This window comes from Mobula birostris, chromosome 6 (genome assembly GCF_030028105.1).
Source record: "Mobula birostris isolate sMobBir1 chromosome 6, sMobBir1.hap1, whole genome shotgun sequence".
NCBI lineage: Eukaryota > Metazoa > Chordata > Chondrichthyes > Myliobatiformes > Myliobatidae > Mobula > Mobula birostris.
Genome location: NC_092375.1, coordinates 60,987,136 through 61,012,144, shown reverse-complemented (window position 1 = coordinate 61,012,144; position 25,009 = coordinate 60,987,136). Strand labels below are relative to the sequence as shown.

The window sequence follows — 25,009 nt, the reverse complement described above, 5'->3', positions numbered from 1 at the left end:
TTTCCGAGGGCATCCAGGATGACGCAGCATCTGCTATAACAAATGCAGTCATTTGCAAATGACTGGACCCTGCTGGTTCATTACGGCTCAGAATGAATAGCAGGTTCTGGTATCGAATGCAACAGTCAAAATGAATGTAATCATTAATGGCAGTGAGATATTGTCATCTAGCAACAAGTTGGGTCTTCCAATGCCAACATGTTCAATTCTAAATACATAAAGGCAGCAAGGACAAGGTTAGGAGCAGAATGGAAATATTTATGTAACAGTGGAAATGACATTTGGAGACTCAGAATGCTTAAAAGGGAACAGAGTCACTGCCCTTGTGCATGGAATTGAGAGTAAATCTCTCTCTCAACATGAAACGGTCAAAGGAGGTCAGGAATAGGATCCCATTCATCATCAAGCAGATTAATGCCTTGCGGATGTGTTCACATGAATTTCTTATGGCAATTCAGGAGTTACAAAAACAGAGTTTGAGAAACATAATAAATGGCAAACAAAAACGAATTTAGATCCACTTGCATTACGTGTGTTCCCAATGATGGCACAATAAAAGAGCTGGAGTACAGAAAAATGTTAAACCTATATTTATGTAATTATCTTGACAGAGCAATCAGAGACCACTTAGAGTATCATAATAGTGCTAAAGACAAAGTTAAATGAGCTATGTGATGCTACAGCTGAATTTTCAAATGCATAAATAACTTGCCAAGAAATATTTTGCTTGTACAAGACCACGACGAATTGAGAAAGCCAGTGGAATACTATAATTAACTCTCCAATGGGCAAGAGGCAAGCCACAAGAAGTAGAGGGTACCAGGTTAAGTTTACTGAGATTAGCTCATCTGAAATTGATCAACAGTTTGAGCTCTACAAGTGGTCTAAATCCACACGGCTAGAATAGGAGCATAAGATCACCAACAATTGCTTCACCTGACAGCTGCGTCCCCTGCAAAAACAACTAATTATTTTCCCTAAAATATTTGACACCTGCAATTGAGCTGCTATGAACAGAACTGATAAACAAATTCTATATTAAAAAGTCAACCACACTGAAGTTAAAGCTCAGAACAGATCAGATTTTTTTGTTGCAATGTCTGATGATTTAGACACCAATATGGTTCTTCAGAAACAACTTGAAAATGCAAAAAGTAAGATAATGCACAACAGGGCAGCTTGCTTGGTGGAAATACAAGCAGGTGGTCGGTCTCTTCATAGTAAGCGAAGTAGCAAACGATCCCATGAATTTGCCAAGTTCAATGACCTAGTTAAGAGCATTCATGGAATAAAGTGTGAAATCAGACACAACAAGAAAGGTGCCCAGACTTTGGATTTCTACAAAATCAATAGGCTGCCAACTGACTTGTAAGCAAGAGCAATGCATCCTTGTGTGGCCAGTGCTCAGTTATGCGAACAAATACAGTGCTGTGTATAGCACTGGGAAGTTACCATATTGATGTCCTCCTTACAATTGTCAGATCAGAAGGCTGGAGAAATAGGTGATGAACACTCTTTAATCATTTTGAAGTTCTGAATTAGCTTTATGGAAACAGATGTTTTTAGGGTGTGCTGCTAAATCAATTGAAACCAAACCTAACACCCCAATACAGAAATGTCATCTTTTCGTGGGGCTCAGCTCCCTGATATTCAGCGTTATTTACTTTAGAGAAGCACAAACACACTGGGAAATAAGTAAAGACATACTATCATCAGGAGTTTGCTGCTATCCAGGTGGACGAGTTACTTAAGATTCATGAGCACAATAGGACAGCATTTCAAACACAGAATGTAACAGCACAGTACAGGCCCTTTGGCCCACAATGTAGTGCTGACCTTTTAACCTACTTCAAGATCAATCTAACCAGACCCTCTCCACATAGCCCTTCATTTTTCTTTCATCTGTGTATCCATCAAACAGTCTCTTAAACACCCCTGACATATCTACCTCTACCACCACCCCAGCAGCAAGTCCATGCACCCACCTCTGTAAAAAAAACCTACCTCTGACATCCCCCCCACCCCATACTTTCCTCCATTCCGATTCTTATGCTCTCTCTGTTCCGCCCTGGGAAAAAGAGCCTGGCCGTCCACTTTACCTGTGCATTTTATCATCTTGTACACCACTACCCTGCTTCACTCCAAAGAGAAAAGCCCCAGCAGGCTCAACCTTGCCTCATAAAGACATGCTCTCCAATCTAAGCAGCAACCTCGCAAACCTCCTCTGCACCCTCTTTAAAGTTTGCTTCCCATGATGAGGCAACCAGAGATGAACATAATACTCCAAGTGTGGTCTTATCAAAGTTTTATAGAGGTGCAGTATTACCTCACGGCCTTTGAACTCAATCCCCTAATGAATGAAGGCAAACACAACATGTGACTTCTATCTACCCTATCAAAGAGTTTAAGATGGCACTTCTGAAGATGGGCGACAGCTTACTGGTGGTTCATAAAGAAATACAACCATATACTTTATTAGTAACACTTTCTGTGGGAAATTGTGGTAAACTATCACAGCAAAACAATGAAGGCGAACACAAGGCTAACTCAGGGGTTGAGGTGCACGCGTGTGATGCAAAGTTGGAGCTAAGAGAAGTGGTTGGAGCAAAGTCAAGGTAGGTTTGAGACAGAGTCGGAGTTGGAGTCAGAGATGGAGTTGGAGCGAGCGAAAGTGGAGAAAAGTTGGAGCGCAGGCGCCTCAGAGAATGTTCACCTAAACCAAGAGCGAGGTTTGACCGATTGAAGCGCTGGGCTGATTTGAAAAGGTTGGATACAGGCCTGAACTTGGTGGCAGGATCCAGGCCCAAAGCGTATCGATGCAGTGGGTCTAGCTCCTAATGTGGGAGTGATCCAGTGTTTGGACAATTTAAAATCCGGCCCAGCTAGACTGAAAAGGCAGAGGGTAGGGACCGGAGGCTAGGGTCGGGCCGGTTCTGTTCACTCTCCACAACATTTACTCCTCTCTCCTCTGCGCTGAGCTGAGGCTGTGACCTACTCCAGGTTTTGTGTACGTGAGCTTCAGTTGCGGGTCTATGGACTCACTTCCATTCTGAATGCTTGCTTTCATTGTTTGCACGATTTGTGCTTTTTCCCCTCCTCTCCCCATGCATTGAGTGTTGGTCTTTTTTATTCTAGCTGGGTTCTTTCGGATTTCTTATTTTGTAAGCAGATGAATCTCAAAGTTGTATAATTTATACATACTTTGATAATAAATATACTTTGAACTTCAGCTGCAATTTTGAGCAATGTATGAACGTGGATCTTAAGATCCCTCTGCTCCTTCACATTGCTAAGAACCCTGCCATTCACCATGTACTTTGCCTTCAAGTTCGACCTTGCAAAATGCATTATTATATACTTTTCTGGTTTAAACTCCATCTGCCTCCTATCAATGTCCCGTTGTAACCCTTGATAACATTCTACACTATCCACAACCACACCAACCTTCATGTCTGCAAACTTACTAACGCACTTGTGCATCCAAATCACTTATATAGTTAAAACATATCACAAAATATTTTTGCAAGATTTTCAGGAATGCAACTAGATTTAATCCCAGGAAGTATTTCTTGGTTACACTGAATCATTGAAACATACTGCCAGCATGTGCAGCAAGTATGGACTTGAACTTCTGATTTTAGAAAATCTGCCATGTACTCCTGGACAGAGAATACTAACGGAGGCAAATTGCTGGTTAGCCATGGATATGAAGATTTACGGTCTATTGCGTACTCCAGGATCGCTGCTTTTTTGCCTCAAAGAGATGTGCATGATCCGCTGAGCTCACTTTCCCCATTTATACTTGATAACCCTCCATTCGTGAAATTCTGATATCTCTCCACCTCTTAACCAAACAAATCAGCCCATCGTCTGGCCTCAACATATTTTGTCCCAATATCTCTTTTGCCTTGGTGTCCATCTACAACTGACTGCACAAATGACCTCTTGTCTCATTCCTGTGAAGGACACAGACCAGCAGTTGAGCCTTTGTGGATGGCTAGGGATCTCTGTCTGGTCCTGGACAAACTGCTGCTGGAGATTTTGCTACCCTTGTCTACCGGGTCAGCTGCTCATCACAATAAATCGGTGAAACATTGGAGACCCAAAGCAGAGTAGAATGTGCTGAAGTAGCTGATCTAAGCACAGTTGGGCTTTGAGATACCTGGAGTGAGACTGAGAGGGGCAGTCTGTAATCACATCAATGGAACTAAACCACCTGCAGATTCTGACATTCTGCACTTCCAAAGGAATAAGACGATAGTAATTGGCTGATGTTCTTCAACTCGTATCATTACAACATTGAAACTTTAGCCGAGAAAGGCAAGAAAATGGTAGAAAAAAAGTTTGCTCTTTCAGACAAAATGGTAAACTGAGATGCTACACAATATCTTTAATGGATGCCATTAGATCTCTTATATTTGAAGATGACAGGATACTGCATTCTATTAATTCTACAATCAACATGACATTTTATCTTAGTGGCACCTTGCTCTGTATAAATTGGCTGCCATGTTGCTACTGTTACAAAACTAAATGAGAATTTACAAACACTGTTTGTTGTGTAGCATTTGGGGTGGGCTAAAGTCAAGAGGCAGTGCATAGGTAATAGTTCTTTTAACTAGATGAAACAGTTTAAAGAAAAATCAGGTATCTCACGTGGAGACTTGAATTCCAGCCAGCTTGGTCCCTTGATCTTCCGGTTGAGGAGCAGAAGTTCAAGACTCGAAGTATTGGTGCCAAACACGTGTGAAAATGTTTCCCCTTTCAAGTCAGAAGGAAGCGGAGGCAGGTCAGCCTACAGCAAGAAACAGCAGCAGTTAGACAAGTTTCACCAACTATCACAGAGCAGTAGAGCACAAAACAGGCCCAACAGCCCACAATGTTGTGCCAAAATAATTAAACTAGTAATTAGATGCCTAACTAAATAAATTCCTTCTGCCTACACTATGCCCATATCCCTCCATTCTCTGCACATTCTAAGAGACTGTTGAAAATATCTGGCAACACACATCAAAGTTGCTGGTGAACGCAGCAGGCCAGGCAGCATCTCTAGGAAGAGGTACAGTCGATGTTTTAGGCCGAGACCCTTCGTCAGGACTAACTAAAGGAAGAGTTAGTAAGAGATTTGAAAGTGGGAGGGGGAGGGGGAGATCCAAAATGATAGGAGAAGACAGGAGGGGGGGGGGATGGAGCCAAGAGCTGGACAGGTGATTGGCAAAAGGGATATGAGAGGATCATGGGACAGGAGGCCTAGGGAGAAGGAAAAGGGGGAGGGAGAAGGAAAAGGGGGAGGGGAAAAAAACCCAGAGGATGGGCAAGGAGTATAGTGAGAGGGACAGAGGGAGAAAAAGGAGAGAGAGAGAAAGAACGTGTGTATATAAATAAATAACGGATGGGGTACGAGGGGGAGGTGGGGCATTAGCGGAAGTTAGAGAAGTCAATGTTCATGCCATCAGGTTGGAGGCTACCCAGACGGAATATAAGGTGTTGTTCCTCCAACCTGAGTGTGGCTTCATCTATACAGTATACTCCTCCACTGTAAAGATGAAGCCACACTCAGGTTGGAGGAACAACACCTTATATTCCGTCTGGGTAGCCTCCAACCTGATGGCATGAACATTGACTTCTCTAACTTCCGCTAATGCCCCACCTTCCCCTCGTACCCCAACCGTTATTTATTTTTATACACATTCTTTCTTTCTCTCTCTCCTTTTTCTCCCTCTGTCCCTCTGGCTGTACCCCTTGCCCATCCTCTGGGATCTCCCCCCCCCCCCGTCTTTCTCCCCAGGCCTCCTGTCCCATGATCCTCTCATATCCCCTTTGCCAATCACCTGTCTAGCTCTTGGCTCCATCCCTCCCCCTCCTGTCTTCTCCTATCATTTTGGATCTCCCCCTCCCCCTCCCACTTTCAAATCTCTTACTAACTCTTCCTTCAGTTAGTCCTGACGAAGGGTCTCGGCTGAAACGTTGACTGTACCTCTTCCTAGAGATGCTGCCTGGCCTGCTGCGTTCACCAGCAACTTTGATGTGTGTTGCTTGAATTTCCAGCATCTGCAGAATTCCTGTTGTTTGCGTCGAAAATATCTACTGCATTTGCCTCCACCACCACTCCGGCAGCAATTTCCAGACACCCACCATGTAAAAATTTACCCTGCACTCCTCCTTTGAAATTACCACCTCTCACCTTAAATGAATGTCCCTTAGTATTAGATATTTTGACCCTGGGAATACATTAAATATACTGAATCATTAAAATACATTAAATACATAGGTTTATCATTGTCACATACACTGAGATATAGTGAAAAGCTTGTCTTACATATTGTCCGGACAGATCAGATCATTACAAAGTGCACAGATGTAGAACAAGGTAAAACAATAACGATGCTGAATAAATTGCAACAGCTACACAGAAAGTGCAGTACAGGTAATCAATCAGGTACAAGACCATTACAAGAAAGATTGAAATGCTAAATAGCCACCTTATTGTACTAGCAGACTATTTAATTGTCTTATAAGACCAAAAGGAAAAAATATAATGGCTGTCTGTCTATGCCTTTCATAATCTTGTAAACCCCAGCCTCTTCCACTCCAGAGAAAACAACCCAAGTTTGTCCAACCTCTTCTTATAGCAGATGCCTTACAGTTCAGACAGATACCTTGCAAACCTCTTTGGCACCCTCTCCAAAGCCTCCACCTGCATCCTTCCAATAACGGAGCGATCAGAATTGAATGCAATACTCCAGAGGCAGCCTAATAGGAGTTTCATAAAACTGCAACACAGCTCCTGACTCAACTCCTTGATTGAGAAAGGTATGCATGACATTTGCCTTATTTTAAACCACACTATCAACATGCAGCAAATGACTTGAACCCCAAGATCCCTCTGCACACCAATGATGGTGAGGGTCTTGCTTTTAACAATCTGTCCCTTTGCATTTGATTTCCCAAAATGCAACACCTCATTTGGCCAGGTTAAACACCATCTACCATTTCGCTGCACATATCTGCAACTGACCTATATCCAACTGTATCCTTTGCGGGTCTTCTACACTATCCACAACACCGCCAATCTTTGTAATGTCTATAAACTTACTAACCTGCCCTTCAAAGTTTTCATCTGGGTCATCTACACGCGTCACAAATAGCAGAGTTACAAATACGGATCTCTTTGGAACACAAGTCACAGACATCCAGCCAGAATAAATCCATTAACCACCACCCTGATTTCTATGGACAAGCTAACTCTGATTCCAAACAGCCAATTCACCATGCACCCAGTGCACCTTAATATTCTGGATGAGCCCCCACAAAGGTCCTTGTCAAATATCTTTCTAAAATCTATGTACACAACATCCACAGTTCTACCTTCATCAATCACCTTTGTCATTTCTTCGAAAAGCTCAATCAATTTACTACAGCATGATTTGCTGCACACAAAGCCATGCTGACTGTCCCTAATTAGGCCATGGTTTTCCAGTTGCTCATAAATCCCTTCCCTTAGAATCATCTCAACTGATGGGGCACCAGCAATGGTGGGGCAGAAAAACTAAACTGAGTTCTTTGATTACTAATTGGCATCCTTGGTTAAGCACAAATGATTTTCTAGCATATGTTATTAATTTGAGGCAAAACATAACTAGATGTATTTAAATGGATAGTTTTCATATATCAAATATTCTATGGCATTTATCTGGCCCACTGTTTCCCGGATGGTAGATAGTTGGAACAGTTTGTGGTTGGGGTTACTCGTGTCTCCAATGATCCTTCGGGCCCTTTTTACACATCTGTCCTTGTAAATATCCCGAATAGCAGGAAGTTCACGTCTGTAGATGCGCTGGGCTGCCCGCACCACTCTCTGCAGAGTCCTGCAATTGAGGGAAGTACAGTTCCCATACCAGGCAGTGATGAAGCCAGTCAGGATCCTCTCAATCATGCCGTTATAGAAAGTTCTTCGAATTTAGGGGGACCATACCAATTTCCTGTTCCAATTTAATACACTCCTGCAAGGACCACACTTCTCCATCTAGAAGTAATCTTAAAGCAGTAACATAGCAATGAAATATTCACTGTACAAGCTTGTACAGAACCACCAGGCAAGAATTCACTAAGAGTTTTCAGGTTTTTTGATAAAATCCTGAATATCAGAAATAGAACACAGAACTAAACTGTCAAAACACCCCACCAGTAATGACCATCAGCATAAAGAGAACAGCTAAGCCCTTAAATTTACAGTCAATGGCATTACTATCAGCAGGTACCTCACCAACAACATCTTCGAAGCCACCATTGACCCGAAATCTAATTGGGCCAATCACATACATATTGTGGGTACAAGGCCAGTGTTCTGTAAGAAGTGGCTCATCTGGAAACACCACAGAGCTTGTCAATTATCTACAAAGCACAAGTCAGCAGTGCCATAGAATATCTGCCTCTTCCCAAAATGTTCAAGAACCTGAACACCAGACAAAGCTGTTTGCACAACTGACACCACAAGCACTTTTTTTCCCTCTCCACCACAAGAAGACTGTGGCTGAGTGCGTGCCAACCGCAAAATCCATCACAGCCACAAGGATTTCCTTAACATCATCTCCCAATCTTCTGATCCCTAAAAGCAAGAAGGACCAGGACAGAAGATGCACAGGTACTCCACCATCTGAAAGTCACACGCTATCCTGACTGTAAAATTTAATCACCATCACTGGAACTCCTTATCCAACAACATCATGAGGGTGTCATTATCAACATGCATCAGTTCCAGATGGCGGCTCGCAAAACTGTAATGGTGGTTAGAGATTAGCAACTACAACCATCCAGTGAATATAAAGATTGCATTTGGATAACTGTGAGACATTTCAGTATACTCACTGCATATCTGACTTCTAAGTATTCACAATTTTCAGAGATGTCTGGAATTTCAAAAGCATACTTTTTCTCCACTTTCTAAAAATTAAAACATAACCACATCAGTAAAGTCATGAGGTACCAAGGATCAAATGAATTCTGGTCAGCGATGCATTAACCAACCTTTGATTTGAATTTCATTATTTTGTATCTTTCAGCAATTGCTTCACTGAATTCCTGATAAACATCCGCTAAACCTACGGCCGTTTCTGTATCCTCTCCAGTTTTAAGATTTGTGCGCTGAAAAGAAATCACGCATAGTGCATAAATTCAATGATTATCATTTTCAAGAAAACATTAGGAGCAACTTAATTTAAGTTGGAAAGGTCACTCTCTCTAGTTCATGTCAATAATGTAAAACGTATTGACCCAAGTTCTCATACACTGAACAGCAAGAGATTCAAAAAATGTAAACAAATTAGGATTGCACACAGCACAACACTTCCTGAATATTAAAAGCAGCAAAGAACAAGTATATTGCTCACTTTTCAAACCAGAGTTTTAGGACAGTTTGAGGCCTATTCTTCAGTCAGAACCATGTGATGCCTTGTTGTCTGATCAGGAGACAAAGTCTCATTGTCAAGATTAACACCAAAACTCCTTTGGCATTAATTGTAAAGTGTTGAAGTGCTGAAATTGCCAATGCTGGCAAGACTACAAATCATTAGAGACTTGGCCTCTCAATCAAACTTACTCAGGTCTCAGCCTGAAACTGCTTATTCCTCTCCATAGATGCTGCCTGACTTGCTGAGTTCCTCCAGCATTTTGTGTGTTTTGTTCAAAATTTTCAGCATCACAGAATTTCATGTTCATAAGTGACTACAATTGGTATTGATCACAACAAATCATTCTTCACTTACTGCATTTCTCTGGAGGAAATGATCCTGCTTTTAATGGGAGACATTTCTAGCTACATTTTTATTCTTTTGATATTATATTTATGAGTAAATTGACTTTTCACTGGAGAGTCAAGGATACAATGCAAATACATAATAAATTAAAACTGTTAAAGAAATATTGTTAAAGCAGATAATGAGCTTAAAATTTGATTTAAAAAGGACAAGATGACCTGCATTCCAGAACTTTCAAAGAGCTAGTCATTCAGATAGTGGGAGCTCTAGCTTCCAGCTTCTGAAATTCTGTACATTCTGGAATGTTTTCTATTGACTGGAGGAGCAGCAAAGCTACCTTAGTATTTCAGAAAGGAAGGGTAGCAGAGAGAAAAAAGGGAGTTCTGATCTGTTGGCCTGACAGAAGCAGTTGTGTATATGTTGAAATTTATAATGGAATATAAAGATACCTACATTAACAATATGGTCCAGCAGGGTCTAGAGGGATTTATGAAAGGGAAATCATGTTTGACATTGCAAGCAAGTTTGTGAACCCTGCAGAATTTTCTCTATTTCTGCATAAATGTGACCTAAAATGTGATCAGATCTTCACGTATTTTGTTAATATATCAAAATAACAGGTACTTCAGATTGGCAGGCTGTGAGACACCACAAGAATTGTTAACTAGGTTCTACATTAATGATTTGGTTCTGGGGCCCAAATCAATTGCTGATAAACCAATACTAAGTCAGAACACGAGTGGCAGTGAGAATGTGGAGAGGTCAAGAAAATAAGGACACTGTGATGAGGAGGCAACAAAGTGGCAAGTGGCATACAGTGTAGAATAACGTAGGGTTATTCCTCTCAGTACAAGAATCTGAAATAGTGACTACTATTTAAATGGAGAAAGACTGAGAAGTACTAACATTGGGTGGGACCAGTGTGCCCTTGTATACAAGGCACTGGAAAGTAACATGCAGGTACAAAAGGAGAGTTAGATAGTCAAATGTTTCATTGGCTTATAACTGCTGTAAGATTTGAATACAACCAGAGGGATATCTTACTACAACTATGAAAGACCTAGACTCATGTGAATAACTTTGTTTTCCTAACCTAAAGAGAAAGGATATACTAGATCAGGGGTTCCCAACATGGGGTCCATGGACCCCTCGGTTAATGGAAGGGGTCCATAGCAGAAAAAAAAGTTGGGTACCCCTGTACAAGATGAGGCGCAGGAATAGTTCACCAAATTGGCTGTTGTGGTGACAGCTCAGAATCAGAATCAGGTTTAACATCACTGGGATAGGTCTCGAAATTTGTTGTTTTGCGGCAGCAGTACACTTCAATAAATAAAAAATTTTTGAAAAACTATAAAATAAGTACATATAAAAAAAGATTAAATAAGCAATGCAAAAGAAACAAAAATAATAAGGTAGTGCTCATGGGGTTCAATGTCTAATCAGAAATCTGATGGTGCAGGGGAAGAAGCTGTTCCTGAAACATTGAGTGTGTGTCTTCAGGCTCTTGTACCTTCTCCTTGATGGTAGAAATGAGATGAAGGCACATCCTGGGAGATGGGGGTGCTGAATGATGGATGCCACCTTTTTGAGGCATCGCCTTTTGAAGATATCCTCGATGCTGGGGAGGCTAGTACCCACGATGGAGCTGGCTGAGTTTACAACTTCCTGCAGCAATTTCTGATCCTGTGCAATGGCCCCTCCATACCTGATAGTGACAGAATGCTCTCCACTGTACATCTATAGAAATTTGTGAGTGTCCTTGGTGACATATGGTGTCTCCTCAAATTCCGAATGAAATATAGCCACTCATGTGCCTCCTTTGTAAATTCATTAATTTGGTGGGCCCAGGATAGATCTTCAGAGATCGTGACACCCAGAAACTTAAAACTGCTCACCCTTTCCACTGCTGATCCCTCGATACGGATGGAGTGTGTTCCCTCGACTTCTCCTTCCTGAAATCCACAATCAATTCCTTGGTCTTACTGATATTGAGTGCAAGGTTATTGCTCTATCTCGCTCCTGTATGCCTCCGCATCACCGTCTGAAATCCTGCCAACAATAGTTGTCTCATTGACAAATTTAGAGATGGCATTTGAGCTGTATCCAGCCACACAGTTTGGGTGTAGAGAGAGTAGAGCAGTGGGCTAAGCACGCATCCTTGAAGTACCCCAGTGTCGACTGGCTGCGTAGAAGAGATGTTATTTCCGATATACAGTGACTGCACGGATCCTCATTGCCTTCCGGTACACCATTAGGGCCTGACATCTTGCAAGGGCTCACCTCTTGAAATATGTTCTGACGTGTAGTCAAGGATCCAGTTGCAGAGGGAGGTACAGAGGCCAAGGTTTTGGAGCTTGTTGATTAGAAATAAGAGTATGATTGTGTTGAATGCTGAGCTGTAATCAATAAACAGCAGGCTGACATAGGTATTGCTATTGTCAAGGTGACCCAAGGCCGAGTGGACAGCCACTGAGATTGCATACGCTGTGGACCTATCGTGGCTATAGGCAAATTTTAGGGGGTCCAGGTCCCTGCTTAGGCAGGAGTTGATTCTGGTCATGACCAACCTACCAACTCTTCATCACAGTAGATGTGAGTGCAACTGGGTAATAGTCATTGATGCAGCTCACCCTGCTCTCCAATTGCAGCAGTGAGAGATTGAAGGCATCCTTGAGCACTCCCACCAGCTGGTTGGCACAGGTTTTCAATGCCCACAGGTACACCATTAGGGCCTGACGTCTTGCAAGGGTTCACCTCTTGAATTATGTTCTAACAGAGATCACAGGGTCATATAAGAAAATTAAGTCGGCTACGCTTCTGTTCTCTAGCCTTAAGAAGAATGAGAAGTGACTCATTTAAACATACAAATTTTCCAAGGGCTCAACACAATTATTCGCAGAAGGGTGCTTTCACTGGTTCAGGAGTCTAGAACCTGGAATTTGTCTCAAAATAAGGGGTAAAATACAGAATTCAAGTGAGAAGTTTCATTACTCGGAGGGTGGTGAATCTTTGGAATCCCTTTGGCCTGGAGCTTCCTAGAGGTTCCATGATTGATTTTCAAAACCAAATTCAAAAGACCTCTGGAATTTAGAGTAATCAGATTTAGGACAGGAAAATAATATTGAGATAGAAGATGAATCTTGTCCTTGTTGAGGGGCCAAACTGCATTTACTTCTCACAGATGATGTAGTACTGAGCATGGTGCAGTCCATCACGGGTAAAGCCCTTCCCACCATTGAGCACATCTGCACAGAAAGCTGCGTCCATCATCAGGGAACACCACCACCATCCAGGCCATGCTCTGTTCTCACTGTTGCCATCAGGAAGAAGATACAAGAGCATCAGGACTCGCACATCCAGGTTCAGGAACAGTTATTACCCTTCAACTATCATGCTCCTGAACCAGAGGGGATAATTTAACTCATCTTCAGTCACCCCAGCACTGAACTATTCGCACAACCTATGGACTCATTTTCAAGGACTCTTCATCTCATATTCTCAATACTTATTGTACCTGTTAGGTGCGGTCTTTCATTGATTCTATCGTGGTTATTGGATTATTGAGTATGCCCACAAGAAAACAGATTTCAAGGTTGTATAAAATGATACGTATACATTGATAATAAATTTACTTAGAACTTTGATATACTATTGTAGCAAAATTCTGATCCAGATTGCATTGGATTTTAAAATCAATTTGTTGAAGAGACATTTTAAGGGAATATCACAAATAATTAAAAATTCATGTTTTTAAAGCAGTATAAAAATAGGTTTAAGCTAAAAACCAATTAGAATTACAAACATTTTAAAAAGCTATAACTTAGTTGATAATATTCTGTGAACATAAACTTGTTGTTCAATAAATTGACTAAAAAATATCTTACAAACAAGTTTTTGAAAAGTTAACAGTCATTACATACCTTTTCTCTTGGCAACAGGTATACTGTGCGCTCAATATTTCTCACAGCCACACAGCAACTGACATACGATTTTGCTGATTCAATCCACACTTTGCCAAAGAGGTAAACCACTCCTGAGGAAAACATAAAATGGTCAGTAATTCACCTTCCAATAAAGAGTATAATCATGTAGTAGCAAGATCACTTCTTTAGATCTGTAACAGGTTACAAAGACAAAGCAAGTTTCATTTGGTCCCAAGCAGTGGTACTCACCTTTCCCACATAAGCTATCTGCTTATAAACTGCCCAAATAGCACAGTACTGCCTATGATAATCCAGCAAACAGATGATAATGCAGATAGATAGAGTTAACCTTATCAATGAGCTGGAGGAGCTCAGCAGGTCAGGGAGCATCTACAGATGGGAAGATGAAGAAGTTCTCAATGAAGAGTCTCAGCTTGAAACATCGACTGTTTATTCACATTCCTAGATGCTGCCTGACCTGTTGAGCTCCTCCAGCACACTGTATACATTGCTCTAGATTTCCAGCATCTGCAGTACCTCTTGTGTCCATGAGTTAACCATGTCTGCTTGGTTTTGAAATGAAATGGAAGGACTGTCAAATACATTTTCTCAATTCTACCATTCTGGAGCTGAACTGTGCTAATAAATACAGTGAGGTGTTGGGCTATATGAGCATATGCACATGTACGGTAGAGATATTATCTAGGAAGGCACAAAGCCTAACAAGTACGTGAATGTCACAAAATGACCCCGAATGACACGGGTAAAGCGGTGGATGTTGTCTATGTGGACTTCAGTAAGGCCTTTGACAAGGTTCCACACGGAAGGTTAGTTAGGAAGGTTCAATCGTTAGGTATTAATATTGAAGTAGTAAAATGGATTCAGCAGTGGCTAGATGGGAGACGACAGAGAGTAGTGGTGGATAACTGTTTGTCAGATTGGAGGCCAGTGACTAGTGGTGAGCCTCAGGGATCTGTACTGGGTCCAATGTGTTTGTCATATACATTAATGATCTGGATGTTGGGGTGGTAAATTGGATTAGTAAGTACGCAGATGATACTAAGATAGGTAGCATTGTGGATAATAAAGTAGGTTTTCAAAGCTTGCAGAGAGATTTAGTCCACTTAGAAGAGTGGGCTGAAAGATGGCAGATGGAGTTTAATGCTGATAAATGTGAGGTGCTACATTTTGGTAGGACTAATCAAAATAGGACTTACATGGTAAATGGTAGGGCACTGAAGAATACAGTAGAATAGAGGGATCTGGGACTAATGGTGCATAGTTCCCTGAAGGTGGAATATCATGTGGATAGGGTGGTGAAGAAAGCTTTTGGTATGCTGGCCTTTATAAATCAATGTATTGAGTATAGGAGTTGAGATGTAATGTTAAAATTGTACAAGGCATTGGTAAGGCCAAATTTGGAGCATTATGTACAGTTTTGGTCACCGAATTATAGGAAAGATGTCAACAAAATAGAGAGAGTACAGAGAAGATTTACTAGAATGTTACCTGGACTTCAGCACCTAAGTTACAGAGAAAGGTTGAACAAGTTGGGTCTTTATTCTTTGGAGCGTAGAAGGTTGAGGGGGGACTTGATAGAGGTATTTAAAATTATGAGGGGGATAGATAGAGTTGACGCGGATAGACTTTTTCCATTGAGAGTAGGGGAGATTCAAACAAGAGGACATGAGTTGAGAGTTAGGGGGTAAAAGTTTAGGGGTAACATGAGAGGGAGCTTCTTTACTCAGAGAGTGGTAGCTGTGTGGAACGAGCTTCCAGTAGAAGCGGTAGAGGCAGGTTTGATACTGTCATTTAAAGTAAAATTGGATAGACATATGGACAGGAAGGAAATGGAGGGTTATGGGCTGTGTGCGGGTCGGTGGGACTAGGTGAGAGTAAGCGTTCGGCACGAACTAGAAGGGCCGAGATGGCCTGTTTCCGTGCTGTAATTGTTATACGGTTATAAGCTAACTGGTGCAGAGGGATCCAGTCTAAACTACACACTCCATGATACTGTTTTTTTCCCAGAAAACATCAACAATTGGAAAAGGAAGAAAGGGTTACAACCCAGAATATCATGGTGAAATTGGTAGTGAAGCTCAGAAACAATCAAGAGCTGAAAACATGAGTGAGACTAGTTTATTGGTTCCTTTGGGTAACAAAGTCATGGGTAACAAAGGACATTAAGGACATCCTGAACGCTAAAAAGAGGGCATTTAGAGATGGAAATAGGGAGGAGCTGAGGGCAATACAGAGTGACCTGAAAGCCAGGATCAGGGAGGCTAAAGACAGGTACAGGAGGAAGCTTGAGTGGAAACTCCAGCAGAACAACATGAGAGAGGTCTGGAGGGGGATGAGGACCATCACTGGGTTCCAGCAAACTAGCAACAGAGGAGCTGAAGGCAGTGTGGACAGGATCAATGAACTTAACTCGTTCTTTAACAGATTTGACATTGTGGCCCCTGCCCATCCCACACATGAGCCATCTGTTGTCGGCCCCCAACCAACACATATTCCACTCTCCCCTCCTACCCTCCTCACAGTCCCCCACCCTGCTCTCATGAATATACCCCTTTCCCACACAAAATCACCATGGTGGGCTTCATAGCTGAACAGGTGAGAAGATAGCTGAAATGTCTCAACCCAAGCAAGGCTGCAGGACCGGATGGTGTCAGTACCAGGCTGCTCAAAGCCTGTGCCCCTCAGCTATGTGGAGTACTTCACCATGTATTCAACGTGAGCCTGAGGCTCCGGAGGGTTCCTGTGCTGTGGAAGATGTCCTGCCTCGTCCCTGTGTCGAAGACGCCGCGCCCCAGCGGCCTCAATGACTACAGACCAGTGGCATTGACCTCCCACATCATGAAGACCCTGGAGAGACTTGTTCTGGAGCTGCTCCGGCCTATGGTCAGGCCACACTTAGATCCCCTCCAGTTCACCTACCAGCCCCGACTAGGAGTTGAGGATGCCATCGTCTACCTGCTGAACTGTGTCTACGCCCACCTGGACAAGCCAGCGAGCACTGTGAGGGTCATGTTTTTTGACTTCTCCAGTGCGTTCAACACCATCCGCCCTCCTCTGCTGGGGGAGAAGCTGACAGCGATGCAGGTGGATGAGTCCCTGGTGTCATGGATTCTTGATTACCTGACTGGCAGACCACAGTACGTGTGCTTGCAGCACTGTGTGTCCGACAGAGTGATCAGCAGCACTGGGGCTCCACAGGGGACTGCCTTGTCTCCCTTTCTCTTCACCATTTACACCTTGGACTTCAACTACTGCACAGAGTCTTGTCACCTTCAGAAGTTTTCGGATGACTCTGCCATAGTTGGATGCATCAGCAAGGGAGATGATGCTGAGTACAGGGCTACGGTAGGAAACTTTGTCACATGGTGTGAGCAGAATTATCTGCAGCTTAGTGTGAAAAAGACTAAGGAGCTGGTGGTAGACCTGAGGAGAACTAAGGTACCGGTGACCCCTGTTTCCATCCAGGGGGTCAGTGTGGACATAGTGGAGGATTACAAATACCTAGGGATACGAGTTGACAATAAATTGGACTGGTCAAAGAACACTGAGGCTGTCTACAAGAAGGGTCAGAGCAGTCTCTATTTCCTGAGGAGACTGAGGTCCTTTAACATCTGCCGGACGATGCTGAGGGTGTTCTACGAGTCTGTGGTGGCCAGTGCTATCATGTTTGCTGTTGTGTGCTGGGGCAGCAGGCTGAGGGTAGCAGACGCCAACAGAATCAATAAACTCATTCGTAAGGCCAGTGATGTTGTGGGGATGGAACTGGACTCTCTCACGGTGGTGTCTGAAAAGAGGATGCTGTCCAAGTTGCATGCCATCTTGGACAATGTCTCCCATCCACTACATAATGTACTGGGTAGACACAGGAGTACATTCAGCCAGAGACTCATCCCACCGAGATGCAACACAGAGCGTCATAGGAAGTCATTCCTGCCCGTGGCCATCAAACTTTACAACTCCTCCCTTGGAGGGTCAGACACCCTGAGCCAATAGGCTGGTCCTGGACTTATTTCCTGGCATAATTTACTTTTTACTATTTAACTACTTATGGTTTATTACTATTTATTATTTATGGTGCAACTGTAATGAAAACCAATTTCCCCCGGGATCAATAAAGTATGACTATGACTATTTATGGTAACCACAATGCTTCACCAAAGTATGAATCAGTAAATTAGAAAACATAACAAGAGAAATGCAATAAATAACAGAATTTTTAATCATCATGTAGAATGAGCAAACCAGATTAGCAATAGAAAGGTGAAAATTAAACCACAAATTGCAATCCAAAAAAAATCACTTCAGACAGCAACAAGTGCATGAACAACAGAAAGAAGCTAATTGTCAAGGAGCAATAGAGACATCTTGGCGATTTCAATGTAGGATTTAATAAGATGTTTGTGTAGCTAAAAAACTGGACCACAGCAAAAGTAACACATGTTCACCCTGTCAAACCATAGCAAGCGGGAAGACAAAAATTACCAAAGATTATTCCTAATATTCTACCACTAATACTGATCAAGCACTTTATCCCGACAAGCATGTTAGATCAGAAATCATTCAACGATGGTCTACTTGAAAGATACTAAAAGCCTGTGGAATAAGGAGATGATGGATTCTGTTGTGCAGACTTTTAAAAACCATTTGGCAGAACACCTCAGCATTAGAACTTGTAAACAGGAACGAAGATTCTGCTTGGCAGGTGATGAGAAGGGCCTTCCCTGTCAGATCCTCCCTGCAGTGCACAAGTCACAGCACTGCCTCACACTGACCTCAAGATGGATTCAGTGGGGATGAGACTGTAATCATCTCCCCAGAATGACTGCCAAGGTAGTCTGAAAAGAGATACAGTGGTCTCTTTTGCGTTCAATCCATACAGCTGTATAACACCGTTCCACAGACCTTTCCGGGGGGGGGGGGGGGGGGGGGAGAACGTAGGAACTTGTGCAGACAGATAACCTCTTGGATTATCCTGCACAAGAGCCATGCATGAAATAACCTTGATGTTATGCTTATATAATCAAAGTGACAAGGCTTGTACTCACAATGGCAACATAAAAGCTCTCTAATATGCACTTACGTAAATGTTATCAATGATGTAATATATTTGAATAAAAGGGAAATATGTGGATCTGTATGTGCATTTCCATTGGAACAGGGAAGGCTTAGGTGAAGGAAATTATCCATAGTGAGCTTTTGGGGGGAGGGGGGTCAGTTGCCTCTAGTTTGGAAGTAAGGCAAGGGATGTCGTCACCTTAAAGTGTCTTTGGTTATTAAGGAAAGGGTCAAAGCACATGAAGCTGCCTCTTCAAGATTGGTTCAGCATTTAAAAGAGAGCAAAAAATTCAAAAAAATACAGTTCTTGGCCAAATCAACAGTTCAAGAGAAAAAACCATAAACTTACACAAGCTGAACATTTTTACTTTCGAGCACATAATTATTAAAACACAACAAGTGTACACAGCTAGTACTAACCGTCACTGTCAGTACAATTCAAAGGAAGCATTATTATTGTTATCAGGTTTTTACCACAATTATTTATGCAATACTGCCATTACCTGGTTGGTGATACTGGTCCTCATAAGCATCAACCCAGTAGAATCTAAAGACTTGCTCTCCTGCTGTATCTGTTACTAATGGCAAACAGCCCGCATCCACCTGTACTTCAGTCACCTGAGGATCACTTTCATCTTGGTTTAGATGATCCCAACAAAATTCAACAACAGGAGAGTTTCTGACCAGAACAAAAACAGAATATTTAAATTTGCAAAATATTTTCCTTCAGGTATAAAATACAGCAATAATAATACTGTATTTATTCATATTAAATAATGGTTTCAAAAATGTTACAACTAGATTAGGAAAAATGAGAACAGAAATATCTAGAGGTGAACTTTTGACAAGCGTAAGGAACCGATGAGAGAGAGAGAGAGAGAGAGAGAGAGAGAGAGAGAGAGAATGAATGAGAATGAATGAATGGGGGAAAAAAATATTCAGAGCTAGGAGGTAAAATGAGCTTCCTTAGTTATCAGTTCCAGAGTCTCAGCTTTTCAATGTATATTTGGATTGGATTAAGGAACAGAGATTGGATAGCATCAAGTAATGAAGCATAGAAAGCTGAATAGATAGCAAAAGAAGGTATTCCAAAGGCATACATAGCGTAAGAGTTAAAACCATGATATAGAAAATTCAATATTGGGAAAACATCATAGGACGAGGGAGAGGTTGGGGATTTGGAGTCTGATATTCTTGTTTGTGTTTTTCCATGTGGGCAACCTGTTGGATTTTTGCACAGGGGTGGGAAGGTTGCAGGTTTGAGGTTTGCACATTTTACTTCATTTTCTTTTTGTGCAGTGGGGGTAGGAGTTGTTGTGTTTTCTTTCAACGACTTCCATGGGTTTTCTGCATTACATGACTATCTGGAGAAGATGAATCTCAGAGTTGTATTCTGTATACATACTTCGATAATAAAAAGAACCTCTGAACCTTTGATCTAATTTGTTTTCAAAGTAAACGCATAATTTTATAAATAGGGAAAAATAGTGGATGAGCAAAGAGCTTTTGTTGACCCCCATTAAAATCTAGTTCACAGGTACAGCAGATAATCTAAGTTTCGAGGAATGTCTAATACATATCCAAAAGCAAATGGAATACAAAAGGAAAAAGCATGATGCGTTAAACTGGAATGTTGAGAACAGAGAAGATTCTTCTTTATTAATGCATCTTCCAATTAAGTTGACAGGTCAAAGCCTTCAAAATGTGAAGATGTTTAAAGGATTACCATAAGGAGAAAAAAAGGGGAAAAAATTAAGGCTTTCTAAAGAGAGGCAATGTAATTGGCATCAGCTTTGGATTTTAATCTCTCTATAAAATTTTGAGCTTGTTTCAAACTTCACTACTCAAATTTAAAGACTCCAAAATAACCAAAATGTCTGGCAATTTGTTCAGAATTTTGAACCTAAGGTCCATAATCCATGAATGACCACCTTGGTAATCAAACTAGCACCATGAGAGGTAGGACCAGAACTGGGCCTTTATTAGAAATGAAATTTTCCAACATTTTGTCAACCTGGATCAGCCTTTCTATTTCCAACTGGGTTATGTGAAAAGCAGCTTCAGAAACCTCAGAAAGATATTCAACCCAATGCGTTCACTTACCCAGGATACCCAAAAATTGATCAGTTCACTCCCACTACATGCTGGTGAAATTCTCTCAGGACAATCTTCACAGTTTGTCCTGACACTACTTACAAATAATACGGCAGGCCACTAACAGAAACATGAACTTTTCAGAAAAACTGTAGCTAGACCAATTGCAGCTGCAATTTTTCTCAACCAGGAAGAAATCTGACACTCCAACACTCTGAGCTATAGAATAAACTCTGGCCAGCTACAAACTCTTCTCATAATTTGTTGGAAGAATTCAGCAGATCAAGAGGCATCTGTGGTAGTGGGAAGATTAACTGTTGATATTTGGGTTGAAACACAACACCAGGGCCTGGTCCAAATTGTCGACAGTTCTTTTCCCTTCCCCTAATAGATGCTACTTGACACACTGACTTTCGCCAGCAGATGGCTGCTCCAGATTCCATCATCTGCAGTGTCCTGATCCTACTAGCTCTCTCCACTGGTATTTATAGCCTTCAGCATACTTTGGACTGAATTCTCCCAGAAAACCTACTACACTAAAATCATCTTGAACCAATGCTTGGAAATGAAAATAAAGAGCTGAAATTGAGGGTTTAATTAAAAAAGGAACCTTTATCAGCATTAGCACCAGATCAATTCTGCAAGGGTACTATCTTAGCCTCTTGAGATATGTCCAGGCCCAGCAACAGGCTGATTGTTTGGTAACTGGTAAAATGGCTGCTCAATACAATTGCAGGAGACTAAAAAACAGATTTTATTCAACCCCATCAGTAAATACATGCCCTATTGTTTATCAGAATATCCTAAAGAAAACAAGTGCATTATTAATTTTCCAAAAGTCCTTTCTTTCAATTGGCTTACTTGAATGGCTTGTCTTCCTCCTTGGGTTCTTCAGCTTTGATGGCTTTCACATCTTCCATTTCTACTTTTGCAGTGGACATAGGCTTAGTGTCCATGGGTTCATCAAAGTCTCCCTCATCCAACTCCATTACTTGGGGATCTTCTGCTAATTAAAATCAGAATTTATAACTCGTGGTACAGCAGTTAAACAAAGCAAAGATCTGAACAGAATTGTGCAAAGACAATCTTCCTAGAAACGAACCACTCAGGAAACATGGCAGCAAACAGATTCACATGCAACAGTGGCATGGCAACACAGCTGGTAGATTTGCTGCCTCACAACTCCGATGGCCCAGTCTGACCCTGACGCTGACCCTGTGTGCCTTCTGTGCAAGGTTTGCAGTTTCTCCCTGTAACATCCCAAGATGTGCTGGTATGTTAATTAGTCAATGCAGATTACCCTTCAGTGCAAGTTAATGGCAAAAAGAATCAAAGGGGAATTAATGATTTTCCTTGACACCACAGTAGTTTGTCTATATTCAACAATCACAGAGGTACAAAGTGGAATGTGAGGGAGGGAAAAGTAATACAAGGGGGAAAAAACGTAAAATGGATATTCTTGAATCATCATGAAAATCTAAGTTCACTTGTGTTCTTTCTCCCTATTTGAGTTGCTAGTGAGAACAATCCCACCATTTAACAGTACTTCGACTTTAACATTAACCATGCACAACACAGAACTGATGTTCCACTTAGTGCCTTGTAAAAATAATCATTGCCCAATCCTTTGTTCATATAAATGATTATAACCAGCAATGTTGATCAATTTACCTGACAATTTTTATTTGTGAATCACATGCTCCTTTTTTCCCCCAGAAAACCCAAAAAAAACAAGGAAAATTGTAAAGCATGAAAAACTAACATTTCCAGAACTGAAATGTCAGCAGCTAAAAAGTATTCATTCCCCTTTGCTTAGCTGAACCAACTCTTGGAGCTATTACAGTCAGTAGCCTTTTTGGATTAGTTTCTATTAGCTTTGCACAACGTGATGGAACAAGATTAGCCCATTTCTCCTTGCAAAATTGCTCAAGTTGTGCCAGGTTAGCTGGGGAGCAGCAGTGGACAGCAATTTTGAGGGTTTGCCAGAGATGTTTGATCTGAATACAGTCAGGACTCTGACTAAGCCACTCAAGGACATCAATTTTCTTCATTTGAAGCCACTCCACGGTTGATCTGGCAGTGTGCTCTGTGTCACTGTCTTGCTGAAAGATGAACTTTCTCTCCGACTTAAGTCTTCTGGCAGAGGCTAGCAGGTTTTAGTCTTGGATCTCTCTGTATTTAGCAGCATTCATCTTCCAATCAATTCTGACCACATTTCCAGCCCCTGCTGCTGAAAAGCATTCTCATAGCATGATGCTACCTCCACCATACTTTACAGTAGGGATAGTGTTACCCGACAGATGTGCAGTATTAGATTTACGCCACATGTATTGCTTCACATTGAGGCCAAAAAGTTCCACTTTAGTCTCATCCAACCACATTTTAACAGTATCTTCTAGGTGAAGCTTTGCAAAGTCTTTACGGGCAAGGATATGCTTTTTATTATTTATATAATCAGGGCTTCTTCATTGCCACTCTTTCATAAATATCCTTTTTGTGCAAGGCCTCAGAGATTATACAGCCATGGACTTCATCACCAGTTGCAGACACTGACTTCTGCAGCTCACTCAGAGTGAATGTTGGGGTCACAGTAGCCTCTCTTACAAATGTCATTCTTCTCCGGCGATTAAGTTTAGAGAGTCAGCCTGATCTAGGCAGTGTTGGCTGTGGTTTCAAAGTATTTCCACTTTTCACAATGGACTACACTGAGCTCAGAGGTATGTTCAGTGCCTTTGAAATGGTCTTGTACCCTTCCCCAGATTTGTGCTTCCATATTATCATTTCCCTGACTTGCCTTGAATGCTCCTTTGTTTTCATTTTGATTTGGCCTATTGAAAATCCACCATACTGTTGGACCTTACAGAGAGAGGGGGCATTTACTCTGATGAATTCATTGAAAACAGGTAATCTTCCAATATTCTAATCAACAACTTGGTAAGGTATATTACCTTGGTAAGGTAATATATTGCAACTGAGGAAAGTTAGTGCAGTAATTAGAGTACAAAGGGGAAAAATACTTTTACAGCCACACAATTATGGTTTTCATATTTTAGCAAACTGTTGACAGGTTTTGGAACTTTTCTTTTGATTTGACATGATGGACAACATTTTATAGATTAGCTCAAAAAATCCTACTTCGATATATTTTAAATATAGAAAATGAGACACTGAGGTGTGAAAATACTTGTGGGGGCTGAATACTTTAAGGCACTGTATACAACCATAAATTCAGTTTTAGTTTACCTCCGACTGCCTAGCATAACAGAAGTTACATTTTTAAGGAATTCAGCACCTAATTCAGCAAAATATCAGCAAAAAAATTGCAGAAGAATGCCACAAATACACAAATCCAAGGTTAGAGCAGATGAGTGAGGAAAAACACACAGATATTCACTCTGCAGGTTCCAGGATCAGAGTATTGACTATGCTCCTATCTATAGTCCAGGGCAGGAGTTCCCAATCTGGGGGTCCACTCATGGTGTTGGTCCATGGCATAAAAAAGGTTGGGAATTCCTGATCTAGTGTGTGGCAATTCGCATGACATGGAGCAAAAAAAAACTGCTGGAGAAACTCAACGGATCAGTATTTGCGGAGGGAAAGGGACGGTCAATGTCTCAAGTGGAGATCAGGATTGAGGTCATTGAGGGAGGATGGTCACTGTGAAGGAGAGAGTGGGAGAGGGGAGAGGCAGGGGCTGGGTAGCTGATTGATGTACCAAGAAAGAGTGAGGGATGATCAGCAGATAGACCAAGTTGGAGGTAGACAGGAGAGGGAGGGGTGGAGTGCAAGACAGGGGCTGGGGGTGACAGGTAAAGACAAATATGGAAGGAGCAAAATGGGGAGACAAAAGGTGGCAGATAGACCCAGGTGGGGGGGGGGGGGGCAAAGGAGGTATGGAATAAAGAGGACCCAAGTGGTCATGAGGCTGGAAAACACAGGAACAAAGATTACCAGAAGTTAGAAAATTTAATGTTCAGATCATTGGATCGTTGTCTGCATCTGTCCTCACCAAAATGCCTCAGTTCACATTTTCCAAATTGTTTCATAGAACATAGAATAGTACAGCACAGTACAGGCCCTTCGGCCCACATTGTTGTGCCAACCCTCAAACCCTGCCTCCCACATAACCCCCCACCTTAAATTCCTCCATATACCTGTCCA

General features: G+C 41.8%; 1 protein-coding gene across 4 annotated transcripts in view; it reads right to left on the bottom strand.

Moving 5' to 3' along the window:
• Positions 1-25,009, bottom strand: part of pola1 (polymerase (DNA directed), alpha 1) — a 306,438-nt gene that overhangs the window by 265,555 nt on the left and 15,874 nt on the right. For 3 of the 4 annotated variants that reach the window (XM_072260537.1, XM_072260535.1, XM_072260538.1), the window contains exons 9-14: positions 21,710-21,854; positions 19,258-19,433; positions 13,676-13,788; positions 9,028-9,144; positions 8,869-8,943; positions 4,657-4,795 (exon numbers count right to left, since the gene is read on the bottom strand). In XM_072260537.1, coding sequence (XP_072116638.1) covers positions 4,657-4,795; positions 8,869-8,943; positions 9,028-9,144; positions 13,676-13,788; positions 19,258-19,433; positions 21,710-21,854 — 765 coding nt within the window. The remainder of the gene's footprint in view (positions 1-4,656; positions 4,796-8,868; positions 8,944-9,027; positions 9,145-13,675; positions 13,789-19,257; positions 19,434-21,709; positions 21,855-25,009) is intronic. The other variant, XM_072260536.1, reaches the window with a different exon arrangement.